General features: G+C 39.9%; 1 protein-coding gene across 2 annotated transcripts in view; it reads left to right on the top strand.

Annotated features, from left to right (window-relative positions):
• LOC122797194 (SREBF chaperone) overlaps positions 1–20,218 on the top strand; it is a 2,019,897-nt gene that overhangs the window by 1,453,421 nt on the left and 546,258 nt on the right. For both annotated transcript variants that reach the window (XM_044066018.1, XM_044066017.1), the window contains exon 17: positions 10,835–11,402. In XM_044066018.1, the coding sequence (XP_043921953.1) occupies positions 10,835–11,402 (568 nt within the window). The remainder of the gene's footprint in view (positions 1–10,834; positions 11,403–20,218) is intronic.

The raw sequence follows: 20,218 nt of genomic DNA, 5'->3' as shown, positions 1-20,218 counted from the left end.
TCTAAACAAAGCAATATAGTCTCAATGAAAACAGACTTAACATTACAACTTCTCTGCCTTTGAAACTCACATTCACTGGAACAGCACTGAAACCCACATTCAAAGAAAATGCATCTGGGCATTGGCGGATTCAGTTTACCTTTGGGCTATTTTCAAAGCATAGGTCCCTTCTTTGATTCACCTTCCTGATTGTATAATTAAATTTTAATACACAATAATTAAATGATATCCCTTGTATAATACAGCACCACTTGGTAGTATGTGTTTTAAATGTATAGTTCTGCACATTTTTCCAGTAAGCAGTGAAAAAGCATATGAAACAATAATGACAAAACCACCTAATTGAGAGCATTTCAACCATAAAGGGCCACTCAAACTTCTGTCATTACAATCCACCAATATCAGTCAATATGCACAATTTCTGCAGAAGTAAGTCATCTGAATAATTCCACCTTTAAGAGATCTGTAACTAATGAAAAGGTTGCTGCTAGAAAACTTTATTTCATTGTTTCATCTACAGATTCAGTGCCTGCTGCCCTTGAAGAATAAATTGCCTACTTAAAAAAGTGGTAAGCTGGTGATATTGCATGGATGGCAAACTGAAAACAGGTTCATATTTACTAGGCATCTCATCCAAAAGAGGACGTGTTCAGGACTTAAGTACCCACCCCCTAAAAATGCAAAACAGTATCAACAATCCATCAATATGCTGTGGTAGTAGAACCCACAGCCTTCTCTATTAAAATGCAAGCATGCTACCTGTTGTGCTACTTACACAGCTTTTAAAGGCTGCACCACAGTAGTGATATTATTTGCTAACTAGCTAAACAAATCTGTTGCACATTGTAAACAGACTTAGCATGAACAGCAGTAAACTTCTCTTCCCTTGAAGCTCACAATTCCTTGAAAATGCACTTGAAACTAAATTTCTTGAAAAGTGCTCCTGCCATAATGGGGGGGGACAGAGAGCCAAAACTTAGGACACATTTTAATATTTGGTTTTGTAAACTTAGAAAGTTAATAGAACAACAAGATTTGCATTAGTACAAATTTTCTGAAGGCTATGAAGTCTGATGCTCAAATGTCTGCCATTATTTTCTAGTCATCAATGATTTGCCCGGGATTTGCCAGAAAAACACAATTTTATTAGAAACAGACTGAAAATATGAGGAAAAATATGGACAGTCTTCAAAAACATGGACGGCCGAAGAGTATGCTGCCCACCTCTTACACACACCTCTTTCCCTCTTAACATACGCACACCTGTTTGCCTCCCTCTTACAGACACACACACACACACACACACACACACACATATTTACCTACCTGCCTCCCTCACACACACACACATACAAATCTACCTACCTACCTGCCTCCCTCTTACACACACACATGCACACTACCTCTCAAGCTCTTCAGCGCAAGAAATATGGACAGACCCTGTCATAATGTGGAGAACAAAGGGCCAAAGCTAAGGATACATTTTAAATATTGCTCTTATAAACTTAGAAAGTTGATGGAACAACAAGTTTTGAATTAATTTTCTGAAACGTATGAAATGTAAAGCTCAAAAGTTTGCCATTATTTTCTTCAGTCCTCAATGATTTGCCAGAGAAACCCCATTTTATGCGAAGCAGACCACATAAGGCAAAAATCTGGCGCACACTGCGAATATCTGGTCAACTGACAGCTGCACTCAGGCACCGCTTCTTATTAAAGACTTGATAAAAAAAAAAAAAAAATACCTTCAAGTTCTGTCAACAAGATCATCTGGATCGATCATCAGCTCTGCATTAATTTCTGTTTGCTGGCATAAGGGAGAGAGCAGACCCATACCCATACAGTGACCAACATAAGTACAGGACCTGTCTTACTTGGAGGGAACAGAACAGTTGTTTAAATTTCCCTCCAAGTTCTAACTGCTAGCAGAAAACACAGGGCAAGTGAGCTCAGCTGCAGTCATGGAAGCTGTTCCTTCTTCTCCTCTAAAAACTAAGGGCAAGCAGCTGCTTAGCCACTGCTCAGCTGCACACAGGGAAGTTTCTTTCTTGTTTTTTTTTTTTTTTTAAATAAATTGTGGATGAGCGGCGCAACTTTTCTTTCTCCATTTACAGGGTCAGGTCATGGATGATGCCCGAAAGCCAGGTGGGTGCAAGTGAGTTCACGGACCCCTTGAGTTTATTGTATGGACCCCAGTTTCATCAAAGTTGGCCTTGCTTGACCTAATTAGCCCTCTTAGTTGATTATTTACTTTGAGAGTTTTTTTTATCTTAATGGGAATTACTCTTTCTGATTTTTGTCATGCTTTGTTTCCCTTTTGTTGTACATCCTGTTTAATTTGAGATGCCAGCAGGGCAGTTTGTTTCAGGATTAGCTAGCTCTGGGCTTGCTTCTTGTAGGTACACAACCTCTATGCAGCCATTGACATGGTTGTACAGTGTTTCTGAGAGTAATTCAGCATAGGCTGGTGTGTTGTAAGGGTTTGGAGGAGTACTGAATTTGACAAACCATTACTTAATAACAGGTAATTTGCCTTGGAATAGTTCCTAACTATTGCTGGTTTTAATAGAGTTATGGAGTTGATTTTGATTTCAAAAGAGACAGCTTTATGGTCAGACCTTACCAGGAAGGATGAGGCATGAAGGGGGGGGGGGGGAGATGATGCAGTGTTCTCCCATATTTGTGAGCACAAGGTCCAGTATGTCAAAGCCTCTGCTTGGTGTATTCAGTCTTTGGTCATGGTTGTTTGTATTTAGGAAGTCCAGGAATTTATGTGCCTGTACATTTGAGGCCATGTAGTATTCCCAGTATGTAGACGGGTAATTAGACTCCCATGAATAAGGTGTTAGGCTGGATGGTGAGTGTCTCCATTAAGTCCAAGTATACATTGTGAGCTTCTTGGGATATGGAGGGTAACCTCTAGCTAGCTAGGGTATGGTACAGGATTTTGTCTGTGGTGATCTGCATATGGAAGAACTCAGAGTGTCATCCTGTGTGACCACCCTAGAGGTATTCTTGTTATTGATGTATATTGAGGAGCTTGTCTGTGCAGCTAATGGTCTAAAAGTGTCAAAGACACTGAAACCTTACACTGCCAGAGTACTCTCTGCTACTTTAAACATGTCTCAGTAACTGCACAGGTATCTATATTCTCAAGTGCGAGGAGGGCTTGGAGGGAGTGTAGTTTTTTTTTATTTAGGCTGCTGGCATTGAGCAGTAATACCTTGAGGTTCCGTTGATTTGTTTTTGCTATGTCAGTTTTGTCAGCTTACCTAAAAAAGATACTAGGGGGAGGACAAAGCCTTAGCCAGTGTAAAAAGCCTAGATGGGAAAGGTGTAGACCATCCTTGACAAAGTAACATGGTCTGTTGACCATGTCCTCCCAAGCTGGCAAATATTGTATCCCCGTAGAATGGTACCAGAAAGATGGCCAGTTGTTGAAATCAATAATTTTTTTGCTCGTATGGTGGCATCATCCTCAATGATGGTAATACAGTGGACGCTCTCTTATCCAGTCTCGCTAAGACCGGACCTTGGGCTAGATAAACGAATGGCTGATTAATCAGAAAAAGGATGCAAAATAGTATTTATAGATTCTACATCAGCTAGAATAATGAGATTTGTGTTAGTATGTATTTTTCTAGTGAGTATGAAGTCTAAAGCTCAATGTCTGTCATTATTTAGCCCAGAGGAAGCAGAAGTATTGTTTTTCTCGTTGGGTTTGGCTAGGGCTATGGCAGAAATTTGATGGCTGGTTAAAGACAGGCCGGATAAGAGGGAGTCTACTGTACGCTGCTCAGTGCCAGGCTCATATCAGCCTGAGACACATACTCTGAAAGCTCCGTAATGTCTCTCTTCATATAGTCCAGGGAGGTACATCTCAGGTCATTTACACCTACATAGACTATGATGGAATCATACTGGTACCTGTGGCGTAATGACTTAGTGCATATATAATTTGGCGTATCTTGGTTCCAGGTATGCAATAACAGTTATCTTCTCCTTGTTCATTCTGGTTAAAAAACCATCAATATGTCTTACAATGGAGTCCCCTACAATGAGAGTCGTGGGAAGTGTGTTTGCTTGCCTTAGGAGCTTTGTGTTTTGGGCCCCACTGAGAGTGACAGTATGTGTGGTGTTAGGTATTTTCTTCGGAGTGCCTTTGGGCTTGCTGAGGCATAACTTTGACAGCGAGTGGTGTAGGTGATCTTTGTTGTATAGCAAGATTGCTTTTAAGTACCTCAAAATGTTAGTTTATGGGTCTGTTGTGTACTGTGTGAGGTAGGTTGTGTGTGTGGTTTCTACAGCCTGACGTAGACTTGTATGCGAGAGTTTAGCCTCCTGTGTCATTGTGTAATTATACCTGTTGCGTACTGTGTCTGATTCTTTTAAGGATTAAATGGTTGTCAGTAAACATGAGGCAATTGCTACATTGTCTCAAGATCCTCATATCCACCAAGCTGGTTGCAGAGAAGCTAGGAAATTGCATATCCATACTGTTCAATCATTTGATTTGTGATCTACAAGGGGATGGAGTGTTTTGGTTAGAAGACTGTTCATAGGTTCATAGGTGTGTACTAGGATAATGGCCCAGGAGCCTTTACAAGCCTCGCCCATAGAAGTGCTGTGGCATCGTGCTGCCCAGTGTTAGTTCCCAGTGCCTCTATCAAGTTAAGGGTGTTTTGTTTGTGCAGACTAATGGTGCTTTATTGGGGCAGATTATGCTAAACAGTACTAAATTCTACTAACTTTAATGTTTACACAGTAGTAAATTCTACTAAATCTGTAGGTATTGCCACTCGAGGCCCAAGTAGCTGTTGCAAACTTGTTGGCACACAAGGTATTTGCATTATATTGCTGCTTTACACGTTACAGTTTTATGGCTTGTTCTACAGAGAAAATTTGCTTTCTAGGTGTTTGCTGCTGTATAGGGCACTGCTAACACACTCAAACATGCAAAATTTATAGCAGCACAGAAATAACAGAAAACTAAATTATGAGCCCCTAGCCAATAAAATGACTGCACTATTAGTCCTTTTCTGTATTTCCTAACTCAGACCAGGCAAACACCTTCTTCCGGAAGACAAATAAACCCAGTCCTCATGATGTAAAACACAGTGAAAGAGACCCAGAAGTGCAGTACTTATACAAAATACTTAAACACCTAACTGGAAATCCCTTGCTAAAGGTAATTTCAAGACAGTAACAATGAGAGGAAGGGAAAATCTTTTTTTTGTACAAAAACAAATCATTGAAATGCTCACATAAAAGAAGGAAATAAAAATGATCACTCAAAATAAGTGCAGTTTAGCAATCAAAGGTACTTAATTTTGCTTGGATAGCACTGGATACAAGCAAACACTTCTGGAATGCAGACTAGGACTGCAAGCTTTGCTGAGGTACAGTAAAATGAGCAGAAGCATGTAGTAAAGGAAGTTTACTCAAGAACAATACCGATTCGCTGGGTGGCACTCTATCATGGGTCTGTGGAAAACAATCGGTAGGAAACATACACAAGTCAATAGCAATGAAAGAGAGGAGGGACTTTGGAAATCAGATAATCATAAGGGGTGTAAAGCAGAGACACAGCCTTATAAAACAACAACAGCAGAGGGGTAGGAGGGTTGGCTAATTTACAAGGAACAAGCAGACTAGTCTCAGAGGCTAGCAGTCAATGAAAACAGCATTGGAGTTCTTTAAGAAACTTTAGCTTAATGCATTAGTGGGGGCAGATGCAGAATGCAAGCAGGTAAATGTTAAGCAGAATGTAAAAGCAGTGAAGCACAAACTGGACCAGAGTTAATTCTGTCACTACTGAACTTCTACTACAGTTTAAGGCACCAAACTATGTAGAAATTTACCAGTAACACTGTTTATGAAAAAATGCCGTAATAAATGAGTAAGACACAAATCTGGTAGTAGTATGCAGTTCTACATCTGTGAGTTAGACTACAAGACTTTGACCCAGCAGTGTTTAAAATGCAAACAGCTTTAACAAGTAATTCTACTTGTGGAAATAAGAGGAGATGAATAATGCAGAAACACAATCTTCCCACAACTGCTAATTAAAATACAAGACTAAGGTCTCAGAACAAAATAATAAGGTAAAGAAAAGAGAATAAGGGGATCCTAAGTGAAAGACCAGTACTGGTAGAGATTTCAACTGAATCTAGAACAGAAGCTGCTGTTGAAAAAAATGGATAATTAGTAGTGAATATAAAGTATTGCATGATAATTATAGGAATCAATCAGAGGAGGTTAGAAAGAAATTGGAAGAGAGATTGGTTAATCAATTCACAAAGAAAGAGTGGGAGGATGTATGCAAGGCTCCCAGATATGCAGCAAATTCTAGAGGATTTAGGATCTTTGCATGGAAGTATTTGCATAAGTATTTTTATATCCAAGCAGACTCCAAAGAAATTTTCCTCAGGTAGTTTGCAAATGTTGGAGGTGTGATGGGGAAGAAAGAGGTAATTGGAAACATATTTTTATTTTTTGGGGTGAGTGTAATGAATCAGCAGACTTTTAAAATTTTCCTGCAGACTACTGTCAAAAGTGCTGGGTGATCAAATTGACGTAACTAAGGAAAATATTTTTTGAGCTGTGATACAGAATCAGAATTGCTCAGACATGTTAAGGCCTTGCTAAGTTTAATTGTGATGGCTGCCAAAAAGGAATTACTAGAAAATGGATATCATACTCTAAACCAGCCATACTAGAAATAGTGAATATAGTAACAGAGTTTAAAGAAGTGGAAGTGGGATCTTTAGAAAAGGTTTGGAGAAAATTACATAGGAAAAAAATGGGAATTGTGACAACAATACATGCAGAGTAATGTTTTTGTGGAGGAATGAGGTTTAAGGGAAGGCATGAATTGAATGCGCTATACAGTGTTTGACTGACAATGACTGTATAGAAGATTATATGTGATGCATAATGTTTGCAACTGAAAATAGGTCAATATGGTTTGTTTTCATTTATATAAATGTATGATTGTCTATGTCTTAAGTGATAATTCGATAAAGATGTTTCGTGTTTAAAAACATTGCTTGCACCTGTACACAGCTCAGTGCCATTTAAAAGTAGTCACAAGTGAGAGAGAAAAAAGCTGACAACTGTACAGATGTATAAAGGAATCTTTGTAAATTTCACTCAAAACAGAATGTGCAATTCCTTCAGCTGCAGACTAAACTCTCACTGAGAACATTAGATAATGGAAAAAGCAAGCTAATATATCTGCATGTGCAAGAAACTTAGCATTTGCCATGACTTTCATAATTTTTTTGTTTTTCAGGCCTAATGAATTACAAAAAAATATTGTTTGTGGCGTAAACCAATGGTATTAATCTAGAAAGCCACCCTTGTAAAAATAAGAGAAAATTATGTTAATTTTAAACTTAATATAATGAGTGTACTTTTACACCCCACCCCAGCAGCCAGAGATCACAGCATATTAACTTAAACTTGCTTTTGTCCAGCCCTTCTTCACTTGTTATACTGTAAAGCCTATAGGTCTTACAATTAAAAAATACTCATTTACTTGTAATATTTTCACATGTACAGCAGTCTCTGCAAAGACTCTGCCCACATTTAAAATACCATCGACTATACACCATACAAAACTGTTTTACTATATGACATGCAGTTTACATCATGAAGTGTTTTATACAAATGCTAATAAAACCAAAATTTGTTTCACTTAGTTACTTTTCTTTCCTTTTAGTGTCCTCCTAAACATTAGTGACCAAGTGGGGCATATGCGTTACAGTCTATCCACAAGTTTAACAGTCACCTGAAGTCTAGTCTTTCTCAGCCACTTTTTTCTTGCAAAGCCATTTTTCACAAATATGACTGATGCTTTATATTCACTAATTTCAGTGCTGCTAGTCATCTTCCTCTTGATCTCCATCTCCCTGCGTCAGACTCTGGTTCAAGTCCTAGGTACTGTTGATTTTGCTGTTGAACTCCTGTGCTTTTTTCTGTCTCTCAAGCATTTCCATTGGAGCATTGGCAAACGTTTTAATGGCAAAGTCTCTTTGTGCTTTATTGTTAGAAAAATAAGAAGCAGAGTGCTGTTCTGTTTGCTGTTTCACTTTTTGTTGGATAAACTTTATTTCTTCCTCATCTTGCTCTGCAACCAACGGTATATTTGATCCCCCAGGAAAAATATTCTAAAGACAGCTGGATACATTATTGAATCTCACACCTGCCTCTCGACATTCCCCGATTGCTGGGATAAATTTGATTCTCTTCTGCCTGGTGTACAGTGAATAATTGTTTTCCACAAGCACTCTGCTGTGGAGTGTCCAGTTTTTAATACTTTTCCCTTCTGCCATAGTTTTGTCAGAATTAATTCTTTCTTCTGGTACAGTTGTATGTTTACTAATACAGGCCTTGGCTGATTTCTTGTGGCCAGGTTTGGAGCGTATACTCTGTGCCTTTACAATTAACAAATCCTGCTGTGGAATACCCATCCAGTGCTTATTTATGCCTTCATAAAGTAAATACAGTCTCTTCCTTCTAGTTTCTGTAGTACTGCAGAAAATCTCAGGTTTTGTCTGTGCACTCTGTCATCTAACCCTGCCATTTTGGAAACAGCTGTTTTTGAGAACCCTCATACTCAGCCAGACTTTTCTTCATTTCAGCCTCTAATTTTTCCAGTTTTATCAGATCATCTAAATAGCTATTTAAGCATTTTTTTCTAGCCTTTTGTCATTTGAGCTGCTGCATTCCTCCTAAGTTTCTTTTACTTGAATCACCTTTGGTACATTTGATTTTTTTTTCGAATTACTGGAAGCTCTCTCTGAAACTTGAACTGCTTTTTGCTGAACAGCTGAGGATTCTTTCCAGCCAATGTTTTCTTTTCACCTCTTCTGGTTGATTTTCTTTCAGGTTCTCTAAATTTCTTCTTGTGTACACACTAGTCAGTAACTGAATTTTACCCAAGCTGGCAACATAACCGGGTGTTATTTTTTAGTTTCTGTATGTCTGTTTTTTCTGTATATATTTTTTTATGTGTGTTAACTTGGGTTGTACACTAATTGCAGTGGACTAGTTGCAGGTCCAACCCGGCTGATTTGCAGATTTGTAATCATAAAATAATTCAGAAATAAGAATATTTAAAAATCCCAGCTAAGTGGCTTAATAGGATAAAAACCTGACTATGACCTAGGCAACCATAGTTTGAATAGCAGCTCAGGCACTGGAAGATCCATGCAGAGGAGAGTTGAAATAGCTGATGCTGTCTCACCCAGCCCAGTGGAGAGAGAGAGAGAGAGAGAGATGGTTTTGGTTGGCTGATTGCACCATGCAAGCAACAGAGTACTTGAGTTTGTTGATCCCCAGACGTTGACGGTGGCCATCATATGCATGTGGGTGGAGAAGTATCCATCTGCATAGGAAGGACTTGCTGTTTCCCTCGGTGACAAGGGTGATCCGAGCAATTACCTGGAGAAGGTATAAGGCTTCATCAGAAATACCCTGATTAGCTTGGCTGTGTGGCACAGAAAGATGGACTCTGACTAGGATTTGATTAGCGACCCCAATACTAGAGGAGCCGAGCAAGGAGGAGATGTGAAAGAGCATGACCTGCAAATCTCCTCAGGAGCTGGGGAGAGATTTGTACACTCAGGAGGCCCATGGTATGGTGTGGTTTTTATGGTGGAGGCTGCGGAAGCCACAGCTCAAGCTTAAGTGGGGGAAGGGGAGGGCTGTTTGAGAGGACATGCCCCTTGTGAAAGTGGGGGAGACCCTTCCATGTAGCCCATTTCATTTGCCCTTGCTGGCAGCTTGCTTACTACTATAGCTCATATTCTGCAATATTCTATTTTCTGTTATATTTACACTTCACATAATTTTCTAATTCAAAAAAAGAGTCCGCCTCGTAGCATTTCAGCACTGAAAGTATTCTACTATATTTAGTAACACTTGACATCACCAACACTTTATATGTTTATTGAGAATCCCTCCCAGAGGGAAAATGTTTGGTAATTTCGCACAGATGGTTAAGGTTCTGAGAGGCTAACAGGCTTTATCCTATATTATTTGATATGTTTGATTCTGCCAGTCTGTATTGCAAATCTGTGGCCTGAGCAAGCTGCACAGTCATACACCACTTTTCGATTATGCCTGAAAAGACGCATTTGTGCCAGGTCTGTATTAGGTTGCTGAAATGGTATTCCGGCAAACACCTATTCAGCGACCCATAATCAGCAAAACTTGTTTCAGTGATTCGCTGAATTCACTAAGAGCGACAAAATAGTTGCCAGAAGGACAACTGACAACTTCAGGACTTTGCCCTTTTCTCCACTGTAGTGTAATCTCTGAGTTGGTATATATAGTTGGGTGAGTTCGAGTCACGTAAATGCTGGTCCATTGTGTTTCGGGCAACTGTATAGTTGCCCTTAGTAAATTCAGCGAATTACTGATGCAATTTTTGCTGATTGCGGGTCGCTGAACAGGTATTCGCTGGAATACCATTTCGGCAAAATAATGTAGACTCTTTGTGCCAATAGTCTTAGCTGTTACTCACATGAATAAAAAAATATGCTATGTCATGTTCTTAGGTAGTTCTAGTTTGTGTTTGTTTTTTGTTTTAAAAGTTTTTTGTTTGTTTTAAAAAGTTTTAAAACACTGGTTGAATAATTGAGCAGTCTAAATTGTTTTTCTCTTACAAGAGTTGTCCCCACAGCAGCTTGTGCTGGCCCTCATACTTCTAAATGTAGTACATCCATCTAGTAAGATGTGGCCTAGCATAATGCAGGGGGAGCTGAAGTGGAGGAGGTGAGAGAAAAAACGGTGATAAAATTGTAAAAAAAATCATTTTGTATTTTAGGTTACAGAGGAAAAGCAGTAGCGTCTACGAGCATCAAGAAATTTGGGAACAGATATCAGATCCTGATAACAGCTTTGATGAGTCATTTCAAAATGGATGTGGGCTTCAGGGAAAATTTATTCCAACTCAGACACTTCTTTCTTTGGACCAGCCAGATCTTACTAACCTAATAGATACAAATTTCACTCAAACTGTCAAATCTAACAGCACTGTACCTAGGCAGAGGACAGCAGCATGTTGTTTGAAAGAGACTGGGTATGATTTTAGTAGCCTTTTCAAAAATACTTACAATAAACACAACATGTCTAATTCAGTGGGTTTTCCAAATGTCTCCCCACCTCATAGTTCTTCACTGATGTCCTTCATGGGCAATAGTGCCAGCTCACCTGACTTTGAATGGGAAGGAAGTTGTAACCATCACAGGTCAAGCTTGGAGGATGACCCATTTCCTGCTGCTGATAAGTACACCCCTGTGTCCACCTGGTGTGGGGATAGTGACAGCTCAGTATGGAGTCTTGCACTTCAGTGTAATCTAATTGTTGTCGGGAGAAGCAGTGGAGTGCTTGAGGTATGGCTATTTTTTTATTACCTTTTGTTAATTTGTTGTTTATGATAGCATAACTGTGTCTATCTGTTGTAAAATGTGCATGCCCTAGGGGGATCTCAGTTCATTTTGCTCACATTTCATATGCTGTGTACTAGTGCTTGCTCTTAAGAACATGGATGAGAATTAACTGCCAAAGTTTCATTTTATCATTCCCTGCAACCCTGTCTGCTTTAGGGAATCTCTTTAGGTATGTCTTGATTTTTTCTCAGTCCAAAGCTTAGAAGGAACATATAGTAGGCAAATAAGCATAGGAGATAGCATTGTATATGCAGTGTGTATTTCTTAGCATGAAGGACTGTATGCTTGTCACATGCTGGTGTTTTATAATGTCACACAACTTCATCTGGGCTTTCTCTTGATATTGTGGGACACAGCACTACAAGTCACGACACTTCAGCAATTACATTTTTATAGTGGTCTACCTGTGGATGACTTTGTGTTCACTGCTACCACTGTGTATGCTGTTTTGCTTCAAAGCATCATCTGCATTTGAATTATGATTGTATAACTTCAAACATTTTTTTTTTTGCTGAGTAGTTCAAAGATGCTATTTGTTTCCATGTCTACAATTGGAATGTAGGCATCCTGGTATACACATTCACAGGGCAACTTTTTTTTCCTCAATAATTGCAGGTTATGCTTGTTTTTATTTATTTAGTTATGAATTGATTTGTTTGGTTATTTACCTACCCACCCTTTGATGACCAGGGTAGTCCCACGAGGTCAGCAGGCTCTTTTCAGGATAGACCTGAAATGGCTTTCATACTGATTAAGGGGAAATTTGAACAGGGCACCAGAAAGCTTCCAGTACTTTCTTCCATAAATGTCATGGGATCTTTTACATCCACTTGAACTATCCACTGCTCAGGCAGATGGGACCTCAGTTAACTGTATCATCTAAGAATGGCACACTCAAGAGTGCAACACCACCTTAACTGATTACATTTGAGTGACACTTCCAGGTTCATCTGCAGTTAACTCCTACTGACGCCTCTAAGCATCAAATATTGCTTATTCTTATTTGCAGCAATAATTCCAGAAACATGCTATGTACAAGGTTTTAAAAGATTTCATCTTAAAGCTTACACAATGGCAAACTCAACTGCATTAATTTTCAACCTCTGTCTAGTGCAGGTAAATAGATATTAACTGTTGTTTTTTATGATATTAATTTCTATAGCTAGAATTTTCACATTTTTCTAAATATCTCAACAACCAAGTAACACAGACAGACCTCTTTAGCCTCATATGTAAGATTTTGCCTTTATTAGAACTGTATCTTTTTCTGTATTGTTTTTCCTCTGGCTGAACCTGAAAATAGTCTGTTTGATTCATTGTTTTACCCTCTTTAACAAAGTAAAATAGTAAAACTGAGATTCTTGGGGTGAAAAAAATGATTCTGAAGCTCGCTGTTCCACCTTTAAAGCTTTGGCTTTCATGAGGGCTGCCACTTCCCAAACTCTTGCGGCTTTGTATATACTGTAAGATCAGTGTACCTCAGAGTAGGGAAGAGTACTTCTCAGAAATCAGTACATGTTCCACTAACCCCACATAAATTCTTACTCTTCCACGATGTGCATGTATCGTTCCCTTACATTCACCAAGCAGCTCTGTCTGAGACCAGCACCAGATGGCTACATTAGTGACTACAGTTCTGCCATTGGTTTGCTCATTTTTTGAGAAACAGGAGACTAATGTGGGATAACAGAGAAAGCTTTCCAGGAGAAGGTCAGAATTTTGCGTACTATTTATTTATGTGTATATGTATGAATGTAAAAGATATGGCTTTATTAACAGGCATACATGGTCTGTTTGAGACAGTGAATCACTCTTACAAACTGTGTAATCCTCTTGTATTGTTCACACTGAAGTATCACCAACAGCTGAAAGTCATCATCATCTCATCTGTTAGGATCATGCACAGTAACGGTAGTTACATATTTTCTTGTGGCAAAATGATCAGTAAGTTACTATACAAACATAATTTTCAAGGGTTTTCAGACTCAGGGACTTAATAATGTAGCCCATGATCTAATTTGATCTTCTTTACCTGTATTTTACATTTTTTGCATATACTGATTCCACGTTACTTTGCTTTATTATCCTTAGTTCATCCTACTTAACTTCTTGCATAAATGTATCATCTCTGTCATCCTAGGAAAATCTTACATTTCCAATATATATATATATATATATATATTTATTTATTTATTTTACATTTGTTAACCGGGCTAGTCCAAATGGATACATGTCCATTTTCAGTGGAGGCCCGGGGAGAAAAGCTCCTCTACAGTACTACTATAGTAAGACTAAAACAAAAACTTTATCAGAATATATCAACATATACAAATAATATTTAATAACATATTCTTTAAACCTTCTGTTAGAATTAAGAACATTTGAGTACAAATATGAGGTACGGTAAGAAGTCTCTCTATTACTTAGAAAAGTGTACAATATGACAGTACAGATAAAGTACCTAGTATATATATATATATATGGGTCCCCTTCACATGGTTGACTTTTCAGAAAGTCAACTTTCATATGGCCGAGACTACATGATCGACTTTTGAAAAGCCGACCATGGGAAACCGCTGTCTCTGTACAGTGCGGAATGGGAAAATTTACCTCTTCTGCACTGTAGTGTGATCTCGCAGTTGGTATATTTAAGTTACGGGGGGTGCGTGAGATGGAGCCTCTCATGGGGGGGTGTAGGGGGGCTTGCCCCCCTGCTAACAGTTTTAAGGTAAGTGTTCGTTGTGTATTTTGTGGGGTTTTTTACATGGTCGGCTTTCCAAAAGTCGATCATATGGTCTCGGCCATATGAAAGTCGACTTTCTGAAAAGTCGACCATGTAAAGTAGACCCATATACACACACACCCAAGTGCATTCATGTCCTGTTCCAACTCAGCAAAATCATTCTTCGGTTATCTGTGTCTTTGCCCCCAGTATTTACCTGTCATGTCCTGTATTGCAGTTTTAAAGACCACAAACCGTTCACACCTCCAAAATATATGTTCCTAGTTTTCATATGTCTCATCCTCATATTCCAACAATTACCCAAGATATCTGGGAATATCTTATTTAATTTCTCTGGTGTGTAGAAATATCTATTTAGACACTTCCACCCAATGATTCTAAACCATGTGATGTGATTGCATATTTGCATTTTTTCCCTTCTAGACTTAGTCATCGGTCTGCATATTCAATATCATATTCCACTTCTTTCTAATTGTCACTATCTGGTCAGAAAGCTTTTCTTGAAGATATAGGTTCATAGGTAGGTAGTAGGCTATCTGCCTGAGGGCATTTATAAGCCTAGCCAGAGTGTGTCAGCTTTCGCTGCCCCATTGATTGATTAACTGAGCCTCTGTCAAGCAGAGCCAATGAAGTGATCCCAGGGGTGTATTTTCTTTTACCCATCCACTCATCAAGGCTTCTCTTGAAGAGTGTTAGTGAGGGGCTCTGCCTAATGTAGTTAGAAATTTTGTCCCAAAGCATGGGGAGTCTCTGTGACAGGAATCTATCCCTTCAGCATGTTCTATTTATTGTTGTGGCGAGGTTTATCTCACTAGAGCACATGGCTCGCAGTGACTTGGATTTCTTTAGGTGGAGCATGTCCATCAATTCTGAGTTGGATATGGCTTTGTAAGTCAGGCAGAAATCATTTCTGAGTAAGCGATATGCCAATGTGTACAGCCGGAGTTTTTTCAGTCAGGCTGCATAGGACATATGTTTGAGGCCAGTAATCCTCTCGGTGAGGTGCTTTTGTGGTCTTTCCAGCTGTTGGAAGTGTCTTGTGAGGTACATCCCAAATGGGGCATTGTACTCTATGATGGGTCTGATGAGTGTCGAGTAAAGGGGCACTATAACCTCTTTATTTCTGGATGCGAACCCCTTAGTAATTAGATGGGCCACATAGAAGAATTTCCTAACTACTTTGGCAATATGATTGTCAAAGGAGAGATTACTATCTACCTGGGTCCCCAGATCTCTTATTACCTCTTCTGTATTAAGGAGGTTGCCGCCTATGTGGTAATTTGTGGGTGTTTTGTTTTTCCCAAACGGGATGACTATGCATTTTTTGCCATTTAGCTTGAGGCCATGACTTTGACACCAGGTGTCTGTCTCAGTAAGGTCTTTTTGAAGGATGTCCGTGTCAGCCGGAGAGTCAGTTATGGCTCCCAGTTTGCAGTCATCGGCGAACTTGGTTAGCCATAGTCCTCCTGTGTTTGCCTGTACTTCTGATAAATATATGGCGAACAGTAGGAGTCCCAGAACCGAGCCTTGCGGGATACCACTTGTGACTGGTTTAGAGTCAGACCTGGAGCCCGCTATTCTTACCGTGTGAGTTCTGTCTGTAAGCCAGTTGGCAACCCATCTTGTGACGTAGGGGTTTATGTTCAGGCTGGTGAGTTTTTCTATAATACTCGAGTGAGGAATGGTGTTGAATGCCTTGGTGAGATCAAGGTAGGCTGTGTGAACCACCTTTCCTTCGTCTATGGCCTTGGTGACTGTCTCAAAGAAGTCAACCAGATTTAGTAGGTATGATCTGCCCTTAACAAAGCTGATCTGGGTCGGGTCAAGTATTTGGAGGTTCCCAATGTCTTTGTTAATGAGTTCCATGATGATGCGCTCCATAGCCTTGCAGACCAGGCTAGTCAGGCTTATGGGGCGATAGTTACCGGGGTCAGTTGTGGCCCCTCCTTTGTGGAGCGGAATAACCGTTGCTGTGTGCCATTCTATGGGCACGTAGCCTGTGGAGAGGCTGAGGTTGAACAGTGTGTTTAGGTGGGGGGTTAGTTTGTTCTGTAGTTCGTGCAAGACGCAGCCTGGGACACCATCTGGCCCCATTGATGCTGTGTTTTTGGCTTTTGAAAGGGCTGTTTTCACCTGTGCTTCTGTGATTTCCGGGACACTACACTTTTCTGGTATTGTTGTGGGCCCTTTTGAAGGTGAGAGGGAGGTGAAGTTGGCACTGACTATATCTGCCAGGATGTTGGCAATATCAGTAGGTTCAGTATATATTGTGCTATTTTGCACTAGCTCAGAGCATATCTGCGAGTTGCCACTTAGATTCTTGACATAGCTAAAGAAGGCTTTGTGGTTATCTTTTGAATCCTTGGCTATTTTTCTTTCGAAGTTAGCCTTGGATGATTTTATGAGGGACCTTAGTTTCTTAATTATACTGATCAGGGATGTCTTTCCTTCTTGGGATTTGCTTTTTTTCTGAACTAGTTTCCTCCTTCTGTTGTATAACCTGTTTATGGCAGGGGTCCACCAGACTGGTTTCCTTCTCTTAGGGGAGTGAGTCTTGGTTTTGCTAGGGATGGCACGATCCATGCATCCTTATAGGTGCTCATAGAGTGCAATTGTAAAGGATTCTGCATCTTGGGCAGTGTTATCCTTTAGCGTGGGGGCTGTGAAACTTACCACCTCTGCCTTAAGTAAGGTGAAGTTTGCTTTAGAAAAGTTTTTCACTGTGGTTTCCTTGGTTGGGGGTGGTGGTGTGGTGTGAACATCCAGGGTGATTAGTTTATGGTCTGATCTAACCAGTGACGGGTTGACCTCCGGAACGGAACACCTGTCGCCCATGTTGGTGATGACCAGGTCTAATATGTTGTGGCCTCTGGTAGGGGAGTTTACCAGCTGATCCAGGGCATTTGAGTTGATAAATTCCAGGAAGCGCTGAGCCTGGGAGTTTGTACTCAAGTAGTTTTCCCAGTTAATGGTAGGGTAATTGAAATTGCCCAATATCAGGGTATTCGGTAGGACCTTCATGTTTTCCAGTGTCTCCAGAAAGGCGGAGTGGTGGTCCTGGGTCATGGAGGGTGATCTGTAACAGGCCACAATTTGCATTGCAGATTTGTCCGATGTTAGTTGCACATGGATGATCTCAGAGGTGTCTTGCTGCACCACTAACCTGGAGGTGTGAATATCCTTGATAAATATGGATACACCCCCTCCTTTTGTGTTTCGGTCTGTATTCCGTGTTCTGTGGCTGAAATGTGTGGTGTGAGTTGTAGCCCAGTAGTGCTGGAGTGCTCTCTGGAGCCTTGAACCAGGTTTCAGTTACTGCACAGATGTCAACGTTCTCCATACTTAGGAGTGCTTCGAGCGCATGCATTTTGAGATTTAAACTCCTGGCGTTGAGTAGCATAACCCTCATTTTTTTACTTGTGCTGTTTACGGTGGTGGGTTTGAATTTTGAGCGTTGCCTAAAAAAGGCACTATGGGGGCAGCAAGAGCCTTGGCCAGTATTCGAAAGCCAAGGGGTGACAGGTGCAAGCCGTCTCTTGCGAAGCAACATGGCTTGTCGAGCATGTCATCCCAGACTGACAGACACTGGATCCCCTTTAAATGACACCAGAAGCTTAGCCAGTTGTTGAAATTGATAATTTTTTCTTTATACTGAGGTATTATTCTTGTTGAGGGCAGGATGCTATTCAGGGTCAGGGTCATACCCGCCCGGGCTGCATGATCAGAGAGCTCTTCCATGTCTCTTTTCATGTAGTCCAGGGAGGTACGTCTCAGGTAATTCACACCAACATGAACAATGACAGACTCATATTTGTACTTGTTCTGGAGTGACCTGAGTGCTTGTGTTATGTGGCGGATTCTGGCTCCCGATAGGCTGCTAACAGTAACCTTCTCCTTGTCCAGCCTAGTGAGTTTATATCATGTTTATGTATTGTGTTTATAGCATCTGATTATTATGGGTCTATATTAAATCAATGAAAATCCATGACATCGAATACCAAAACAGTGACACATATTACTCGAACCGTGAAAATACCGAACGCTCTAAACCACGAAATTTAAAATATCGAACGTTCATAGTCGGCCAACCCCACCACCCGCTACATACTACCTACCCAAACAAAATAAATAAACCACATGCATACACTAACCAAACCCTACTCCTAACCCTAAAGTAAAGCACCAAAACTCAACTTCTAACCCTACACTAAACCCCACATACACAACTATCTATGCACTATCCTTGACCCTTCCCTAACCCTAAGGTCTGTAACTACCGCACACTTCCCCTACGGAGATATACCCAAACAAAATAAATAATACACATAAATACATTTAACAAAACCCTACATCTAACACTACACTAAATCTTACACACATTGCCTATCTATGCGCTTATCTTAACCCACACCCTAACCCTAAGGTCCGTAACTATTGCACACTTACCTTACGGAGCTATACCTCAGAAGGGCCAACCAAAACACTTGGACATTTTGAATGTCATGGTTTTCACATTCAACAATTACGTATTTCGCGCAATACGTGTCGATGATTTCGTATTCATGTAAACGGAGTTTCGACAATCTAATAGGAACCCGGTTATTATTATTGTTATTTATTTGTTTTTGTTAGGTGATGTGGTTCTCGGTTGCATAGTAAACTGTACCAATTCTGGAATTTCCACTAGAGTACCAAGAGTCTGTAATATTTTCCTAATATTTGCTAATAACCCTTGATAAGTTAAGTAGTCTTCATCCACTAGGTTGAACTGACTCTCAGATTCATTGTATGTACTGACCTCCCTGTTTTATGCAGCTGCTCAGAGAGACTCACAAATAGCTAAAATTTTCTGTGTGCTTAAGTCAACTCCACCCCAGTAGACATCTTTTTTCCCCATTTTTTTCACTCACCTATTTTTTTGAAGTATGTTTCTAGTGCACGTGTGTGTGTGTCTGTGTTGCCATATTGTCATCTTGCACAAAACCACCCTCTATTTCTTGTCCTAGGTTCTCTGCCTTGGCATATGAATTCCTGTCCCATGTAAGTTCTTTTAAGTTCCTTCTCTAAGACCTATTTTTCCTCTGGTGTATAAAAATATGCACATACGTAGAGAACTAGCAGGATCAAAAACATTTTTTATTGGTTTTACTTTACTTTACTGTTTAGATTCATATTTGGTAGTTTACAGAGTCTAATTATGTCTATAATTTTTTTGATTTGTTTCCTCCTACATTTATTTTGCCTCTGTGGTAGTGTCTCCTGGTAACCATGGTCTCAGATATTTCATCCTAATATATCCCCATAAATAAGGATAATCCCACACCAGACTCCAAGTCAGAGTTTAACTGAGAACTATAGCTATAGCTTTCATCTTATTTTTTTTTTGTATACTATGAAAACATGGAAATATCTTAGTATTTCAACTAACTTTGGTATTCTTTATTCTAGATTAGCCAGGCAAACTATTACATTATCTGCAAATAGGGCTACTTTTTGTTGCCTAACCCACCAGTTATGTGAGATTTCCTTATTTTCATCATCACTGCAATTAGTTTTTCCCCACCCACCTACCCTCCCTGTTCTTGTTGTGGTATTAATTTTGGTGGCTTTGTAAATGACCGCCCCTTTTGTAAATTTGTGTTTGATCTTACTGAAGTTGGTGCGCCTTGTTTGCTGTGGCATAGACTGGATTCGGGCCTGCTGGATCTAGCTTTGTTTGTGTAACTTGAGCACTAATCCAGGCATTCTCTAAAGTATTCAATTGTATTTATTACTGCTTGGTAGTAACTTGATTAAAGTGTAGCTATCATTCTAAGTCTTTTGGATTAAGCACTTGGGCTTCAGACCAGTTGTTTTACATTAGGAAGGTTTGTGGCATGCACTGTGGTGGCAGGACGGGTAGCCTTCATCCTTCTAAGTTGGGAACTGCTGATTGAGAGCCCAGTGTCTGTTATTCTTAAAGTGTATTAGTTCTGGTTTAAGCACTTGGGCTTCAGGCCAGTTATTTTACATTAAG

This window comes from Protopterus annectens, chromosome 3.part0, assembly GCF_019279795.1.
Source record: "Protopterus annectens isolate FY-2018-M chromosome 3.part0, PAN1.0, whole genome shotgun sequence".
In the NCBI taxonomy this organism is placed as follows: Eukaryota; Metazoa; Chordata; order Ceratodontiformes; family Protopteridae; genus Protopterus; species Protopterus annectens.
Note: the sequence above shows the minus strand (reverse complement) of the source record. Positions and strands in the feature narration are given on the sequence as shown.